Source organism: Hyaena hyaena, unplaced genomic scaffold (genome assembly GCF_003009895.1).
Source record: "Hyaena hyaena isolate Hyena2069 unplaced genomic scaffold, ASM300989v1 scaffold_405, whole genome shotgun sequence".
In the NCBI taxonomy this organism is placed as follows: domain Eukaryota; kingdom Metazoa; phylum Chordata; class Mammalia; order Carnivora; family Hyaenidae; genus Hyaena; species Hyaena hyaena.
Window position 1 is genome coordinate 931910 of NW_024081039.1, and position 17504 is coordinate 949413.

The 17504-nt window shown below is 46.9% G+C and overlaps 1 protein-coding gene across 5 annotated transcripts in view; it reads left to right on the forward strand.

Annotated features, from left to right (window-relative positions):
• Positions 1-17504, forward strand: part of TULP4 (TUB like protein 4) — a 232936-nt gene that overhangs the window by 207376 nt on the left and 8056 nt on the right. For all 5 annotated transcript variants that reach the window (XR_005531715.1, XM_039252075.1, XM_039252078.1 and 2 more), the window contains 6 exons: positions 2870-3094; positions 4063-4297; positions 8703-8847; positions 11910-12054; positions 13277-13370; positions 16510-16653. Coding sequence is in view for 4 of the 5 variants with exons in the window: in XM_039252075.1 (XP_039108006.1) it covers positions 2870-3094; positions 4063-4297; positions 8703-8847; positions 11910-12054; positions 13277-13370; positions 16510-16653 (988 nt within the window). In the remaining variant the exon portion in view is untranslated. The remainder of the gene's footprint in view (positions 1-2869; positions 3095-4062; positions 4298-8702; positions 8848-11909; positions 12055-13276; positions 13371-16509; positions 16654-17504) is intronic.

Sequence of the window (17504 nt, forward strand, 5' to 3'; positions counted from 1 at the left end):
AGAGCATGTTTCCCTCCTTTAGTGAAATAAACTACCATTGACTCGAGCAAGTAAGTGAATGCTTACCCCCAGATTACTGTGCCGTGAATTCCCATTGGTGTTCTTGTCTTCCAGAAGAGGAGACTTCTAGTAACCTTGCTCTGGATAACAGTCACTGCTTTGAGTGCCTTTGTAGGTGTCATCTCTCCAGGCCACAGAATTTCCATTCTTCACTCTGTGTCCTGGTTTTCACCCTTTTGGGCCTTTGAGGACCTCCTTGCTGAGAAGCCTGTATCCTTGGGGACATAATGCACAATGTGGTAGCACGGTCCCTCCTACCCTCAAAACAAGGCCATCCTCTTGCTGTCTCTTGTGTATCTAACAGCACTTCCTGGCTAATTTATCTCCACTTTGCGCCCATATGACCTCTGGATTCTCTTCTGCCATAATGAGTCTCTCGGTCACTGTCCATTCGCTAATTGTGCAGCGTGTTTCTCCTCCTGTCTGTGTGCCTTTTCAACAGACATATTATCTACTTTGGCCTTGACCAAATGGATTAAGGAGAGAATTGGGGTTACTTACTTTATTAAGTTTGTTAGTGAGACATTATACATTGTTTAAGTGGTTATAGCAGTATGCTGACAAGAAAGGAAGCAGCACCTCATGGTAGGATGAGCATAAACTGTGGAGTTGAAAGAATTGTAGCTCTCCTGTGTATTAGCTGTAACCAAGGTAATTAGCCTCTCTGAGCGTCAGTTTCCTCATGTATTAAATGGGAATCATGATACCAAATGGTAGAACTGAAAGGATTAAATGAGATACTATTTGTACTTATTAAGATATAAGAGAGAGAATTTTTTTTAACGTTTATTTTGAGGCGGGTGGAGACACAGAATCTGAAGCAGGCTCCAGCCTCTAAGCTGTCAGCACAGAGCCCGATGCGGGGCCCAAACCCATTAACCGTGAGATCATGACCTGAGCTGAAGTCAGATGCTTAACCAGCTGAGCCACCCAAGGCTGCCCAGAGAATTTTTATCCACTTTGAAAGTCTGTATCAAAGTGGCTTAAGTTCCTTTGTACAGAGGGATAAGAAATAATATACTTATCATAACGATAATTTTATGTAAGATCCTCCCAAAACATGTAATTGACTCTTAGTATGAAAAGCAGAAACCAGAAGGACAGAGGGGACGGATTAATGAAAGCAAAAGAATTTTTTTTTTTTTGAGAATTAAGGGGTTTATTGTTATTCCCATTTTTTTTTTTATTTTTGCCCCTGAATCTTTTTTTTTTCTTAAATAGTTTATCGTCAAGTTGGTTTCCATATAACACCCAGTCCTCATCCCAACAAGTGCCCTCCTCCATGCCCGTCACTACCCTTCCCCACCCCCATCAGCCCTCAGTTTGTTCTCAGCATTCAAGAGTCTCTTATGGTTTGCCTCCCTCCCTCTCCCCAACTATTTTTCCCTTTCTCCTCCCCCATGGTCCTCCGTTAAGTTCCTCCTAATCCACCTATACATGCAAACATATGCACGTTTTACATAACAATTTTTTTTTTAATTTTTTATGTCTTATCTGCTCTGTTTTTAGTAGTGATCATGGCTTACTGTAAGTTAACAGGCCCCTCTAAGGAGTCGGCCCTGGGTGTAGGATCCTCTTGTAAGGAAGCGCATTTTAGAAGTACTCTGGAGGCCCGCACATTTGAGTTCTGGGTTCCTGGCCCATGGCTGCCTGGGCTCACAGAGATGGAAATAAATGATGGAGTATCTTCAGCCTTGCATTTTGTTTTGAAGTTGAAACCAGGATTAGCTGACCCTGGAGGCTATTTTAAGCAGGTGTCTTCATCTGTTCCTTTTATCTTGTTATTTGTTACTGAAGTGTGAAAATTCTGTTCTTGTCTGCCATTCCTATAATAGACCTGATATCCCCACTTCTGATCTTTGAAACCCCTCAAGACCTCATTAAATTAGAGCCCCATCCAGCTGACAGGAAGGAACATTGTCCCGTGGCATCACCATCACAGCCCTCTGCCTCTTCCCTTCTTCCTTGGTTGATCCTGGCTGGCACCCCCAAGCCTCGGACTTTTTTTTTTTTTTTATCAATCCAACTAGTTGCTGACTTGCATATGTGGATTTCAGCCTGCCTATTCAAAGCAGTGGTGGCCACAACACCCTGGAGTGGCCACTGCAGGAGCTGCATCCTCTCTCCAGATGGCTTCTGCTTTCTTTCTCTGCTCCTCAGCTCCAGTCTGCTGAGCGTGACAGTGACTCAGTGCCTGTGATTGGTCCCAGAAGCACCTTCGGCATCTTGCCTCTCCTTCTATCCTCAACAGCTCCCGTTTTACTCATGACAACAGGGAGACTTCCCAGGGTTGTATGATGGTCCCCAGGCCTAGTGTCGATTTGACTCTAAAATGTTCCTCATTGGGGCAAAAGGGGGACAAAAATGCTATCTGGTCAACCTCCTCGCCACTGTCCAAGCCACAGGAGCTACCGCCAGCTTCTTGGGGATCCAGATAACCAGAGTTTCAGTGAGGAAGGGTGGGTCACTGTTCCCCACACCAGTTGCATCTTCTGGTAGAGATGACATTAGACAGAGCTAAGTTAGGTTTTATGGTACCAAATTAAATGAGATAATACATGTAAAAGAACTTCACAAAACTATTCATTCCAGTGCCTTGTGTTCTGTGTTCTGGCCTGGGGATCTGACTGCTTTCCAGTGAAAATACTGAATTTCTGTAACATGGTATTTCATTATCTGTTGTACTTTTTAAAACCAATATTCTCAGAAACTATTCAGTTGCTTTATTTTGCTTGACACACGCTTGCGTGATCCTCTTTGCTTACTACAAGAGCAGAAGCCTAAGTATAGCCTCCCTCACCTCCTGCAGCGCCCCATCGTCTCCATCTGCTGGGGACATCGAGACTCGCGGCTGCTGATGGCTTCAGGACCGGCCCTGTATGTGGTGCGCGTGGAGCACCGCGTGTCCAGCCTGCAGCTGCTGTGCCAGCAGGCCATCGCCAGCGCCCTGCGAGAAGACAAGGACGTCAGCAAGCTGACCCTGCCACCCCGCCTTTGCTCCTACCTCTCCACTGCCTTCATCCCCACCATCAAGGTACAGCCTGTCCACCCTCCCTCCCTTCCTCCCCCGAGCCAGCTCCCTTCTTGCAGAGGGCAGGCAAGAATCGAGCAGGCGCGCAAAAGCCACGTCTGCTCCTGGGCGAGAGGAGCATCCGACACCAGGATGCTGGCAAGTGCAGTCTGTCCCCGGCACCGCTAGTGTCTGCCAGAGACTCGCCTTAGGTGAGGGCGCAAGGTTTCTCTTGGCAGAGGCAGTACTTAGAGCTTGACAGCCGTGCCGCCCTGATGGCCTGTCTGCTTGGTTCAGTCCTCACTTTCTGGCAGGTGCTTTACAGAAGCGGGAAACACATTCCTAGAAGTTTGGGTAGCTTGCTCCATCACCAGTTATGAGAATGGTCAGATTGAACTCTGTCCTGAGGAATGAATTACCGTGCTGAGGAGGGGTGACCTCCACCCAGCACTCGCTGTCACTCGCCCTTTATACTGATGGTAACTCGAGAATTAGTCCGCGTATTGGCGGTGTGTAGACTGTACCTGCCAGTTGTTGGTCAAGTGTGGGTTTCCTCCTAACCTCAGAGCCTCGACACCTTACATTCTTTTCTATATTCTCTTTTTTGTAAACTATCTCTGCTTCCAAGTATCAGACTGACCTGTTCAAGGTTACATCAGTTTTAGAATATGTTGGGATGTTTTTTCAAGTTGCTTAATAATCATGGTTGTATACCCGTGACTCTCAACCATGGCTGCACATTAAAATCAAATGGGGAGTTTTTAGACAATGCACACGTGCAGGCCCACCCCCCAGAGAATCCAGTTTTGTTGTTTGAGGTGGGATCTTTGCTCAGGTATTTTTTTAAAGCTCCCAGGAGATTCTCGGGTGCACCCCCAGTTGAGAGCCGCTGCTCCACATCACATAGTTAGCACTCCCCGAGCTATCAGCCCGTGCTCCATTGGAGTAAGCAGTGACATCCATGCTCTTTTCTGTCCACATCCGGCCTCCAGCCCCCAATTCCGGACCCCAACAACATGCGAGACTTTGTCAGCTACCCTTCGGCCGGCAACGAGCGTCTGCACTGCACCATGAAGCGCACCGAGGACGACCCGGAGGTGGGCGGTCCGTGCTACACCCTCTACCTGGAGTACCTGGGCGGGCTCGTGCCCATCCTCAAGGGGCGACGCATCAGCAAGCTGCGGCCCGAGTTCGTCATCATGGACCCCCGGACAGATAGCAAACCAGGTGGGCCTGCACGCAGAGAGACGGAGGCCGTGTTCTCAGGTGTGGCTGAGGAACGGTGTCCTGACAGCCCATGCAGAGTTAGTGCCGACTTGGGAAATGTGAGCCGTGTCTGGGCTAGCGTGGAATATCCTTGAAGCTGCTCCATTTCCAAAATTGTATTGAAGCTACAGATTCTCTAAATGTACTTTCTGATGGGTTTTTAACAGCAGCCAGTACAGCTTCGCGTGCTCGGGGCTGTGGACAGAGGGAACGTCAGCTCTGTCAGGGGGAGGCTGACCAGGCTTTTGGGGAATAATAGGCTCCTCTCTTAGTTATTTATCAGGCATTATTGAGGGTCATAATGTACTGTTGAGACAAACAAAATAATCGTGAGGTACATTTCTGTCCTCCCAGAGCAAATGATAGAATTAAAATTTTGAAACCTTTAGCCTACTCCTGAGCCTCCTGCTAGAATCTTACTTCTGCCCCTTACTAATCCACCGTCGACTGCTTTTTAGCTGATTACTAAGGAAAATCCCTTGCGCGTCCACGAAGATTTTGGCATGATGAACCACTCTCACTTTCTGAAAACTCTCTCCTATATTGACCTTCATTACTCAGTTGGTGTATGCGAGGTGCTCGCTGTGTGCTTGCCTCTGGGGCCCTACACTGTGAGCCTCCAGAGCGGAGGCACTTCGCTGTTTGTTTGCACTGTGGACACTTGTCCAATGTCCTAAGCTGGTGACTGAGGCCCACACACCCCGCCAGCGGGACCGCCGGCTCATGGTCTGTGGTGCCCTGTGACATCCCAGGCATCACATGTAACGGTGAGAGGAGCACTGCCTGCCCTGCCAGTCACTCGTCGGTTGGGCTGCGGGTGTCCTGTGGGCCCCTGGCCCCCCGGAGGCCCGAGGGCCTGGACGGAGGGAACTCAGTGCCTGGCTGGCGCCTGACCTTGACAGGACAAGTTGAAAGGGGTTTGTTTGAGGGGTGCATGCTCATCCTCTCCACTTCCCCGCTCTCTCTCCTGGGCAAGACTGGCCTCTGCCCCTCGTGTCCCTGAGACTCTGTGACGTGCTGGTGTCACAGCGCAGCAGGCGTCTTCAGCCCAATGAGCCTGCCTGCTTGGACAGTTCGCAGGCTGCCCCACCTCTGTGTGCACCCCGTGATTCGTACAGCGTCTGTGGCTGCCGCTCTGCGGTCTGTGTTACTGTGTGAAGTTGAGAGCAGTGAAACTGTACTTTGAAACAGTAGATATTGGTCCATGTGTTTGTCTTTTGACTTCAGTGGACAAGCACTGAGAGCAGGAAGGTGAATGAAAGAACGGGAGGCAGGAGGGAAGGAGGGAGAAGATTCAGAACGCGAAGTGAGGAGGGCAGGAGAGTGGGCATGGGCGTCGCAGAAGCTGTGGCTTCAGGGGAAGGGACAGGAATGATACCCAAAGTGGGCAAGCTGTGGACGGCCCGCACCTCACAGTCATTGTCCCTGAGGCTCCCCGCCATGTGTACAAGTTTATAAAACCAGTACTGAATTGGAATGTTGAGAGCAGCTGATGTGAAGCACTTGCTTCTGTCCCCAAGTGCATAAATTCTCCACTAAAAATCAGAAACAGACAGGGGTGCCATGGGGCACCAAGGCTGGGAACCCAGCTGCCAGCCCGACGCCTGCTTCTCTGGACTGTTTCCGTCCCTCAGCTCGTGCTGCACACAGTCGGGCTCAAGTGCTGCCAGTCCTCTGGGGAATAAGATGCTTTATTTTTTATTTTTCTAATTAAATGAATCAGAGTTATAAAGCACAACAGATCAACAGTATGTATTCAGTCCCCTCTCTGTCTGCCGTCTTTGAATCTCCTGTGGTTGTGGGGCAACGCCAGGGCATGTCTGCTTTCAGGGAGTTTATAAACCCTTTCAGGTGACAAGACAACTTAACACGTGGAAAGTTCAGTAAAAACATCAAGATTTTAATACCTCAAGACAAGAATAGAAGCTGTGTCACAAGGCAGAATATGACTAATTGCCAACCAAATGGTATATGCAGAATGGGTTAGAGGAGGGAAAGATTCCGAACTCTGGGAATCCGGGAATTTCTCATGAGCTGATTAACTCTATCAGGCCTGCACGTCATTGTTTCTCAGAATGTGGTCCATGGGCCACCTCCTTACAGATCACCTGGGGCATGTCTCGAAATGCAGGTTGCCAGGCCTGCCCCTTAGCTTCATTCAGCAGGTCTGGGGCAAGGCCCCCGAGTCTGCAGCTTCCAGTGGGAATCGTGCTCCGAGGTTTGTGCTCACTGTTGTAAATGCTCTCCAAGCAACCTGACAAACACACTCCTCAAAATTACCAGTGTGTACTTTTATAATTGAGAACATGCATGAGAGCTTTTTTTCCCCCAGAAAATTCACAAATCTTTAAAAGGAATCTTTAGTCCGAGCTTACTACAGGTGGAATTGTGTCCCCCTGAAATTCATATGTTGAACCCCTACTTCCGGTGTTACTGTATTTGGAGAATATGGCTTTGAGAGGGTGATTAAGGTTCAGTGAGGCCATTAGGGTGGGGTCTTAATTCAGTCGGATGGGTGGCCTTGTTAGGAAAGAGGGAGAGAGCTCGGTCTGCACATGCACACACTCAGGAAAGGCTAGGTGAAGACACAGTGAGAGGGTAGCCAACTGGGGCCTGGAAGAGAGTCCTCACTGGAACCTGACCATGCTGGCACCCTGACCTCGGACCTCCAGCCTCCAGAACTGAGACATAAATTTCTGTTGTTTATAAGCCACCAAGTCTGGCATTTTATCATAGCAGCCTAACCAGGTTAAGACATGAGTAAAGAGAAAAAGCAAATGGTATGACATATAGCCACCTGTGAGATCCTGGATTAGCAAACAGGTCAGGAGCTGAGCGGGCAACACAGTACTCAGTTTCCTCACTGAGTGAACTGGCTCTGTTCACGAGCACACAGAGACCTTCTATGGGTTTACATGCCCATGTGAGTCAGGCCAGGCTTCCTCTGGCTAAGTGACTCCAAACGTAAGTAATGGAAAGCACTACAAGTGAGTGAAGCCTCTTTATTTGATGGAACTCAGATGCCCACCAGTATAGCTTGCTGTGTTCACGAGTCATTCCTTCTGCTGGGGATATAGTTTAAGAGGAGAGTGATGTGGTTACACAGACCGGGCCTTAGTCAGCCTGCTTCTGGGTAGCATGCATGCCAGACTGTTCTGCTCTGTATCCAGTGGCCTCCGAGAGGCCCCTGTTCACAGATGTCCCCTCCATATGTTCAGAAACACTAGAGATTAGTTTATATTAACAGACGCATTCTTTCAAATGTAAACAGCTTTTTTGAATGATAAAATCACTCAAATTCTATCATTTATTTCATTGCAGTTGGACAATTCGGCTTTTTTATTACCTGGCAAGGTTCTTGGAGCCTTGAGGGAATGAGGCTTTTATCAGCAAAACAAAGTGATTTTGAAGATGGGGTACCTGCAGTGAGGGCACAGAGACTTTGGGGAGGGAAGGGATGGGAGGGGTTGGAGGAAGGCAGCAGAGGAGGAAAGATTTCGGGGAAGGTGTCCCACATGACCTCCGTCTCCTCTGCAGTTCTGTGTTGGCCCAGGCTCTGTGCACACCGTCTTCTGCCTTAGGGCCTCTGATTTCTGCCTGGTGGCCAGCTGTGAAAATCCCCTCCTGCACGGGCGTTCCTTCCAGCTGCAACTCGAAGCAGGCCGGCAGAAACTTCCGGGAGCCCCTGCGGTGGACCTGACTCTGTCAGATCTCCAGTCCAGAGCAGGCATGGAACCAGAAGGGGCCTTCACAGGGCCCAGGTCAGAAGCAGGTTCTTGGGTCCCCAGGTGGCCTGCAAACCTGTACGAACCCAGATGGATGCCTGGTGTGCTGGAGCTTCCAGCTTTCGGCTGGTGAACGCTGCCGAACTGCTTTATACATTCCAGAGGCATGAAAATTCCATGCCCACTTTGATACCAGTAGAATTAATTGCCTCCTCTTGCTTAGAAAAATGTAATAGCATAAAAATGTAGAAAGGAGGGGCACCTGGGTGGCTTAGTCGGTTAAGCGTCCAACTTTCGCTTAGGTCATGATCTCGAGGTTCGTGGGTTCGAGCCCCGCGTCGGGCTCTGTGCTGACTGCCAGCTCAGAGCCTGGAGCCTGTTTCAGTCTGTGACTCCCTCTCTCTCTGACCCTCCCCTGCTCACGCTGTCTCTCTCTCTTTCCTAGAAATAAATAAAAAACATTAAAAAAAATTTTTTTTTAAATGTAGAAAGGAAACCATGCTCGAGTCCTTTATATTTCAAACTCTAGACTTAAATGTTGGCTTGGAGAGTCATTCTGTCCTATAGTTCCCAGTAGTAGTGATCCTTGTTAGGGTGTAACCGATACCACATCCCAGAGTCTGCCGGTTGTGTCTCACCAGATGAAATCTACGGAAACAGCTTGATCTCCGCCATGCTCGACAGCTGTAACTGCTCAGATTCCAGTGACATCGAACTGAGTGACGACTGGGCTGCTAAGAAATCCCCCAAGATCTCCCGAGCTAGCAAATCACCCAAACTCCCAAGGTAATCGTGCTTTTTAGGGGTGTTCTTCCTTGTTTGTGCCTCTGGAGGCATGTCTGTGTTGTGTTTGCCGCCGAAGCCCGTTGAACCCTATAGGAGAAGGGCCCAGCAAGAGCATGCCCCTGCCTTTTGTCTGGAGGATCTGCCCTCAGCAATTACAGCTTTCCTTTCGTCTCCTTTCCTTTTCCTTTGGGTAGAAGGAATCCACCCAGTAGGAGCTTTGCTAAACCTTCAGAACTTCTAAGCGTTAGCATGGTGGTGGGTGGCATGGGGTGGCCATAGCTCCCTGGCTTATTTGTTTGTTCTTCTAGTTTCAGAAAAGTAAGGAAAAGATTTTACAGGGAAGGTACTGTAATGTGTTGAAGAGCATGCCAAATTAAATATCTCTAATGCTGTCATTGGAAATAAATTGTAAACTAAAAAAAAAATTAGATCCTAAAGGTTTTTCCTGTAGAGAGGCAAGAAGCTAAGAGTAGATAGAACGGCCTGTGGTGTCCTGGATAAGAACCCCCCACTCCAGCTCCACCGCTGAAGGCTCTACAACCTTGGATGGATCCATGACCTGGATGCCAATGTCCTTATCTGCAGAAGGTAAAGGGAGAGTCAGAACTTCACGGAGATCCGTTTAGCTCTAAAATTCTGTGATCCTGTGCAAAATTAAGATATAATTTATGTACAGATAACCTATCTGCCGAGATCCCAAGCACATAATTTACTGTGCAGTTGATAAACCAATGTATTTACCACCCAGTTGAAGTTAACATTTTTATCATCCCGAAAAGTTCCTCATGCCCCTTCACGTTCAATACCTACTCCCCAGAGTCAGCACTGTCCTAATTTTTGTCACCACAGACTAGTTTTACTTGTTCTAGAATTTCATATAAATGGCATCAAACAATATATACTTTTTTTTTTTTTTAACTCTTGCTCAACATAATGACTGAGATCCATTGGTTTCCATTGTAATGAATATAGTAGTTTGTTTATTCCATTTATCCATTGCTTGACCTGTAGTAATGAGACTTTTTGTGGACACACTCCTCTATCTCGGGTACATACCAAGGAGGGGGGCTGTGGAGCCAGGGCACATGTTCAGCTTCACTGGAAACTGCCAGACAGTATTCCGAGTTCCTGCCATCAGTGTGTGTGAGACTTCTGTTTTCACCCACAGTTGCATTGTCCTTGTCAGAAAAGAATTCTATCCATTCTCCTGGACGTGTAGGGGTATCTTAACATCTCTAGTGATTGGTGATGCCACCTAGCTTTTCATGTTTATTGGCCGTTTGGATATCTTCTGTTATAAAAAGTCTCTTTATAAAGAGTCTCTTGCCCATTCTTTATTGAGTTGTTTTTCACTTACCAAGTTATAAGATTCTTTATGTATTTTAGCTATGAGTCTTTGAATGGAGGTACAGAGCACTACATGGTCTAACATAATATGAATTTCTTCTTTTATGATTAGTGCTTTTTGCATCCTGTTTAGGAAGTATTTGTCTACCCTTAGGTAGTGAAGACATCCTTCTATTCATTTCCAGAAACTTGGTAGTTTTAGCTTTCATACTTCAATCTCAGATTAATTTTTGAGTGTGGGGTGAGTTCTTCCTGTATAGATAGATATCCAGTTACTCAAGCAATTTGATTTATTTTTTCATCTTTATTCTGAGCTTGTTAAAATTGCACATAAGCCTGTGAACTTCCCTATACTTCCCTATACTTCTACAGTGTTTGCAGCTTTTCCCCTAATTAAGGGAGGACCTTTAACACATAAGCAACCAAATCCTTCACCTGTAAATGTCCTTCCAAAGCCCCCAGATGTGGCAGTCTCTGGGCCGGTCCTGCTTCCTTCTGTCCTTCCCTGCACTGAATCCCCTACTTTTAGCAGCCAGGCGGTCCTCACACAGAGCCTTCACCAGCTCGGTCCTGTCTGCCTGCACTTTGGGAGCCCCTGTGGATCGCATGCTCAGGCAGTACCTGTGAGGCTCCGTGCTCTCCTTTCATTGGTTGCCATCAACCTTAACATGCTCATTTTTCTAGCACTCTCTGTGGGGTAGGCCAGCATTAACACATGTCCCCATGTTACAAATACAGAGACTAAGGACCAGAGATATAATGTAGGATCCGAAGATAACAGAAAAACTGTAGACCCACAGGTTTGATTTAAATATCACAGCTGGTGAGGGGCACCTGGGTGGCTTAGTCAGTTAAGCGTCTGACTTTCACTTAGGTCATGATCTCACGGTTCGTGGGTTCGAGCCCCGCGTCGGGCTCTGTGCTGACTGCTAGCTCAGAGCCTGGAGCCTATTTCAGAGTCTGTGTCTCCCTCTCTCTCTGACCCTCCCCTGCTCACGCTGTCTCTCTCTCTCCTAGAAATAAATTAAAAAAAATTAAAAAAAAAAATAAAAATAAATAAATAAATATATATCACAGCTGGTGAAAGGCTAGATGTGTCTGTTGAAACCCTAACATTGTATTAGGAATTGTAAAATCATTGTAACCTCAGGGTGAAACATGGCTCTTCTTACCTGCTGTTTACCCACATGCATGAGGCATGTGGACATTTCTTTTTTTTTTTTAATCTTTATTTACTTTTGAGGGAGAGACAGTGATCAGGGGAAGGGCAGAGAGAGAGGGAGACACAGACACACATAGCCTGCTCAAGCTCAAACACGGAGCTCGAATACACCGACTGCAAGATCATGACCTGAGCCAAAGTCGGACACTTAACCGACTGAGCCACCCAAAGGCCCTAAGGCACGTGGACATTTCTGAACTTACTATTAGTAGAAAGTGAAACACCATTAATTCTCTGAGGTTCCTTACAAATGAATCACTTGGTTTGGTCTAGTCTCACTGTATTTTTAAATATATATCACTTGATAGACAGTTATGTTCTTCTTTCCTCATACTCATAAGGCAAAAGCAGGTGGGAGAGACTCGGATAAATGAAGGGGCCTTCCCCCTGGGAACACGGCACCCTGGTGGCCACCAGAGCGTGAGGGGAAGGCCAAGGCAGCATATGCCTCTCCGGCCTGTGGGGCTTGACCCTCCTGGCCTTGTCTCCCCAGGATCAACATTGAGGCCCGAAAGTCTCCCAAGTTGTCCCGGGCTGCCCAGGAGATGTCCAGGTCTCCCCGGTTGCCGATGCGCAAGCCCTCCATTGGCTCACCCAGCCTGACGCGAAGAGAGTTTCCCTTTGAAGACATCACTCAGGTAGCATCTGGGGTCCGGGTCGGTCCCACATGTCGCCCCCCCCCCCCCACCGTGTGTGCCTGCCTGCGGCTGAACCCTGCACTCGCCACCCCAGCCTCCATGCTGGTCACTGCCGTCCCAGACAAGGGGTACAGAGAACCAGGGCCCTGTTTGCCCTCCTCACCACCATGCCCTCAGGCAGGCCCCGACACCCCCACATCCCCCAGGACCTCCTTCCACCTCAGACATGCCCCCATGGCCACCTGGGTCTCTTCGCAGGCAGCTCTGGTTGAGACATACCCTCCCACTGCCCCGTCAAGCCACTTCTGACCCTTTGGTGACTCTCGGCGTCCACAGCAGCCTGTCCCTGGTGGCGGCCCCACAGTCTGCGCTGTCTGTCTCTCCATCCTGGTCCCCGCAGTGTCCTCCAGGGGCCACAGCCTCACTGTTGACCACCCTCTTTCTGTGCTTGTGCCTTCGCTGTACCTGGGTCACCGGGTCACCAGCTTTCCCTCGCAGCCCCCTCCCCTTGTTTCTGCCTGCATGCTCCCGGATAGAGCTCCACCCCCTTCCCCGGCTCAGCCACAGCAGTCCCTACGCATCTTGTTTGCGACATTTCTCAGTGACTTATGTCTTTTATGCCTTATGTCCTCCGCTGGGTAATAAGCTCTTTAAGGAGCTGTTTTTAATTCATCTTTATTATTGCTCTTGCACACACCTGCACACTCATGGCTTCAGCATATTGGCAATAAAAAGTTTTTTAAATTGAATTGAATGAGAAAAGAGCTAATTGGGTGGTTGGGGACATATTGGTATCAGTGCAACTGGTGTTTCCAGGAGAAATATCAAGGATAAAAATGGACTCAGAGCGAGGGATACTCCCTCTCGTTCAGTGACTGTGAGAAAGGAGAGGTGAAGAAAAATGTGCCCTGATCACCCTGGTGGCCTTTTTAATCAACACTCGTGCAGACCCACTGGGACACATCTGCTCCTCACTCCTGGCCTGAGAGTCACAGCTCAGTGAGCTGCCACGAGCCACCCTTCAGAAACAGGTGCCTGGCACGTTGTAGTTGGCTTCTGGCCCTAAAAATGGTAGAATGATTACAGAGTGAATACTTCCCGCGTTACGCACCTGTGACTTTTTTAAGCAAAAATGTTAACATTCTTACTTCCTAAGTGATCAATAGAAAACATGAAACTAGATTGTGATTCTTCTTTCCTTTTTTTTTTTTATCCCCCACAGCACAACTATCTTGCTCAGGTCACGTCTAATATCTGGGGAACCAAGTTTAAGATTGTGGGCTTGGCTGCGTTCCTGCCAACCAACCTTGGTGCAGGTAAAAACCGTGCCGTCTTCTGTGCCTGCTCTTCCAGGTGGAACTGAGACTTTTGAAAAGACCGTTCAGAGGAGCTCTTATGGCACCAGAAGATTAGCATGCACTTTATTTACCTCTACACTTTGACTCTAACAATCATAATTTCGCAAAAATCAGAATTATTACTCAAACTGGTTTTTAGCCAGCAGTGCTTTCAGTGTTTTTATATAAGCCCTGACTTCTGAAGAGACCAAAGTAGCTGAAATCTCTAACAAAGCTTTGGTAGGTTTCTGGTCATTTTGATTCCAGGCCTCTCACTGTGGGCAGGTTTTGGTACCAGTGTCTTTAGGTTCTTGAGTCTGAAGAAAGATGAGAAGAAAGCGTTAGAGACTGTAAGAAGCTGGCTGTTATTGCAGGAATCTTCACAGATTTCACGTAGAAGTCCCAGATAAATACCCTCTGTGAGAAATTTGAGACATGGAGGAAAACAGAAAACCTAGTAAATGCTAGGCTAGAACCCAGAATTTGCATTCTTTTCCATCTGCCTGCTTGAAGGATAGTACTAACCTGTCATGTTTACTTTGGGACAGTGAAGGAGTAAAATGACAAAAGGTCTTTTTCAAAGCAGCTTCATCCCCATAGGCACATCGCTGGGTGGGCTGAGGGCTTGTAGCGTCCCCCAGCCTTGCTGGATCAACTGATCACTTAATACGCACACATCTCTGGAAGACCAGGTTTGCGTGTGGCTGGGGTACCCAACTTGAATGTGCTCTATGTCATCTACTAAAAATGGTTTGTGAACAATTTCGAATCTAAGTCGTTTCAGACACGATTAGATCTTTTCAATTAAGTAATTCTTGCAAAGCAGATGTTAAAAAGACCTATGCCATGTATGTGTCTTAGGAGACTTATTAAATAGTGCTGCATCTGGATTTTTCATTCTGAGGTTTCTCAGCTCAAAGAAAAAGAGGAATAAAAGTAACACATAAAACTGGCATAGGAAATAACAATAGACCATCCCTGTACATAGTGCAGAGAAATCTCTTAACAGTATTTTCAGCAACCTGGAAAGTCTTTGATGACCAAGAAATCCTGTTCTTCAGTAATTCAGCTGTGCCCCACTGATGTGCACGGTGGTTCTAGTAACCACTGTATGAGTGTTGTGACCACCCCACGTCAGTACGCCGAGGACTGAACCATCTGCCTACAGTAACCATTGAGAAAAGGAATGGAATCTTAATGCATCTTTTCCTTGTGGATGTTGAGTAGATCCACACATAAGTCAACAAGAACCTTAATACAGGAGAGCCTAGAAGTGCCTTCAAGGTATGTGATGCTCCAGTGTGAGGAATTCGAGTGCCCGAGATAAAAGCTTTCTGTGTGACTACAGTGAAATTGTCCTAATCACTGACCATTTAAAAAAAAAACAAAAAACCATTTTAGTTATTATATTCATTTGTTAAGCTAAGAGAATTTTTTATTTGATTCTGCTAGAGAAATTATCTCTTAGATTCTAGAAGTATGTTACCTGTGGTACCCTATTAAACAATCTTCAGCACTCTCATGGAATTAAAAGTGAGGACTGTTGGGTATTTTATATTAGATAATTGTACTTGATAATTTGTTTCCTTCAATTAGAATTATCTGGCCCTTGAAATTTTTTTTTACTTTTAATTTTTTGCTTTCTCAATTTGAAAAATATGGAATAAATTCAGATTCAAAAGATTTGAAGCAGTATACAGTAAAAGTCTCTCTCTTTTCCTCTGGCCACCTAGTTTTTTCTCCCTGGAGGCAACTGATATAATTTTTTAAGATTATATATATATTTTTCTAAGATTTTAAATTGTATTTCTTTTTACCAATCTGAACAACAAAGAATAGCACGTTAATGCATTAATTCTTAACCTAGAGAGAACGGCCCAGAATTTTAAAGCCAAAATTCATATTCTCTTTTGTGAGCAAGAGAGATGAACACATAAATAAGACCTGTAATGAGCACTCAGTTGGAAACTTAGCCCACACCAGCCTAAGTGCCAGCCTCACACAGCTATTTCGTCACAGGAGGCCTGCCTCGTCGTGGGAGTGCCAGCCAGATGCCTCGGGCACTGGCAGGGACAGCTGTGGAGACGGAGCTGCGCTTCTCTTAGCAAAACATAGGAATAACAGTCATAATACAGAACCTCTGCTTGCCTCACAGGAAGGAGTACTAACCATCAAAGAGAGCCGATGGGTGGTGTCCTGCCAACGTTAGCCTACTACAAACCTACATTCAGATTTATTGTTTTCATCTGATTTTATCTCTTCTAAATGTTTTAGTTGCTATCTAGGCATTCTCTTCAGTGTCCTTGTTGATCCAATAAAACCTTAGCATGTAAAGAAACGGTGTGAAGGGACACTGGGTGGCTCAGTCAGTTAAGTATCTGGCTCTTGATCTTGGCTCGGTCATGATCTCACTGTTGTAAGACCGCGCCTCAAGCCAGGTTCTGTGCTGACAGTGCAGAGCCTGCTTGGGATTCTCTCCCTCTGTCTGGCCCTCTAATCCCGTTCTCCCTCTCTCTCTGTCTCAAAATAAATAAAGAAACTTATAAAAAAAAATTAAAAATAAAGAAATGGTGTAGGAGTTTCTTCAATCACTATCCTGATCATGAAATGGCAGTTGAAAGTCAGGGAAGTCAGGGAAGCAAGGCTCCAGTCCAAAGTAGGGGCACTTTTTATTCTTCCCTGACCCCTCACCCCGGTCTTCTAGTTACCTGAGATTCCCCTGAGTGTGGCATTCTGGTCATCCCAGCTATTTATACTAAATTATCCTTCTGATCACAATTGAGGCTTTATCTATTTATCATACCCCAGCTCATTCCAGAAAAGCATTTCAGTCTAAGACAGGTGTTTGACACTTAAAATGTATAGTTTTGTAGAAGACCACTTGGCAAAGTGACTGGGGTAGGCTGAGAATTTGTTGCTACAGAATCCAGACCACAGCTGGGGAGGCCAGTGCTATGCAGGAGGGAGCTGAAGGGCTGCCGTCAGACTCTCCCCTGCCTGCACAGATCTGTCTGCTGCAGGCAGGGACACCACAGCCCCGTTTCTCTTCCTGGGGCTCTGCTGGTACCTTGGCTGTCCTCCTGTGTCTCTGTTAACATCACTTTCCTCTCCCCACCAGTAATCTATAAAACCAGCCTCCTGCACCTCCAGCCGCGGCAGATGACCATCTATCTCCCAGAGGTCCGGAAGATTTCCGTGGACTATGTTAATTTGCCTGTCTTCAACCCAAATGTTTTCAGTGAAGATGAAGATGATTTACCAGGTGTGTTCTTAATGGGTCATGGCAGGGGACAGGGTGGTAAGTAGTGGAGGATCACAGCATGTCAGGCTGTGCCTCCTGCCTTGCTCTGGAAAAGGGTGCGTGTGGTGGCATATCACAGGCAAAGGGTCATGCTGTCGCTGGTTTGGGGAGGAGAATGCTCATGTCCACAGAGCATTCTGCCTTCTTGTTTTATCTTCACGATGATCCTTAGTCATATGCCCAGGTAGAGAAGTTTATAGGACTGATCAGAACTCAGTAAAATCAGAACTGAAACCGGGTCCCATTGGCCCTGTGGTGCCCACAGAGCTCGGTGTCTCAAACCCACCTCATCTGTGGGACAGAAAACCTTTACGTTCAGACACCTGTCTCCCAGTGTATACCTGACATCTCCGTGTACAGAAGCCTGGTCTGAGTTAAAGGAAGAATCTGGTACAAGCTTTTAAAGTCCCAGTTTCCAAATTTTCAGGTATCTGTAGCATCTTAAGTGTTTTCTAGTAGGAGGGGGGATCCTATTTTGATTAATAGAGTAGAATGATTTCTAACTCATCTGTCAGTTATTTCTATGTAATTGTTCTCAAAAATGTCTACCCATAAATTTATAAATATGAAGACTCCTCTCCTTAGAACCAAGCAAGGTTCTGAAAGTCTCTGGTTTCTAAGCCAGAGGAGTCTCACATGGGCCAGGGACTTCTTGGATTTGGTGGTTCTGGAACAGAGGGGCTATGGTCCTCACCATGGGACAGGGAAGGACATGCATTCCAGCTTCAGGCTCTGGACTTGAGGGAGTTGTGTACCTTCTTCATGGGTTTTTACCTGTAAAATTATTTGTACGGTATGTTCTGACAGTTGCC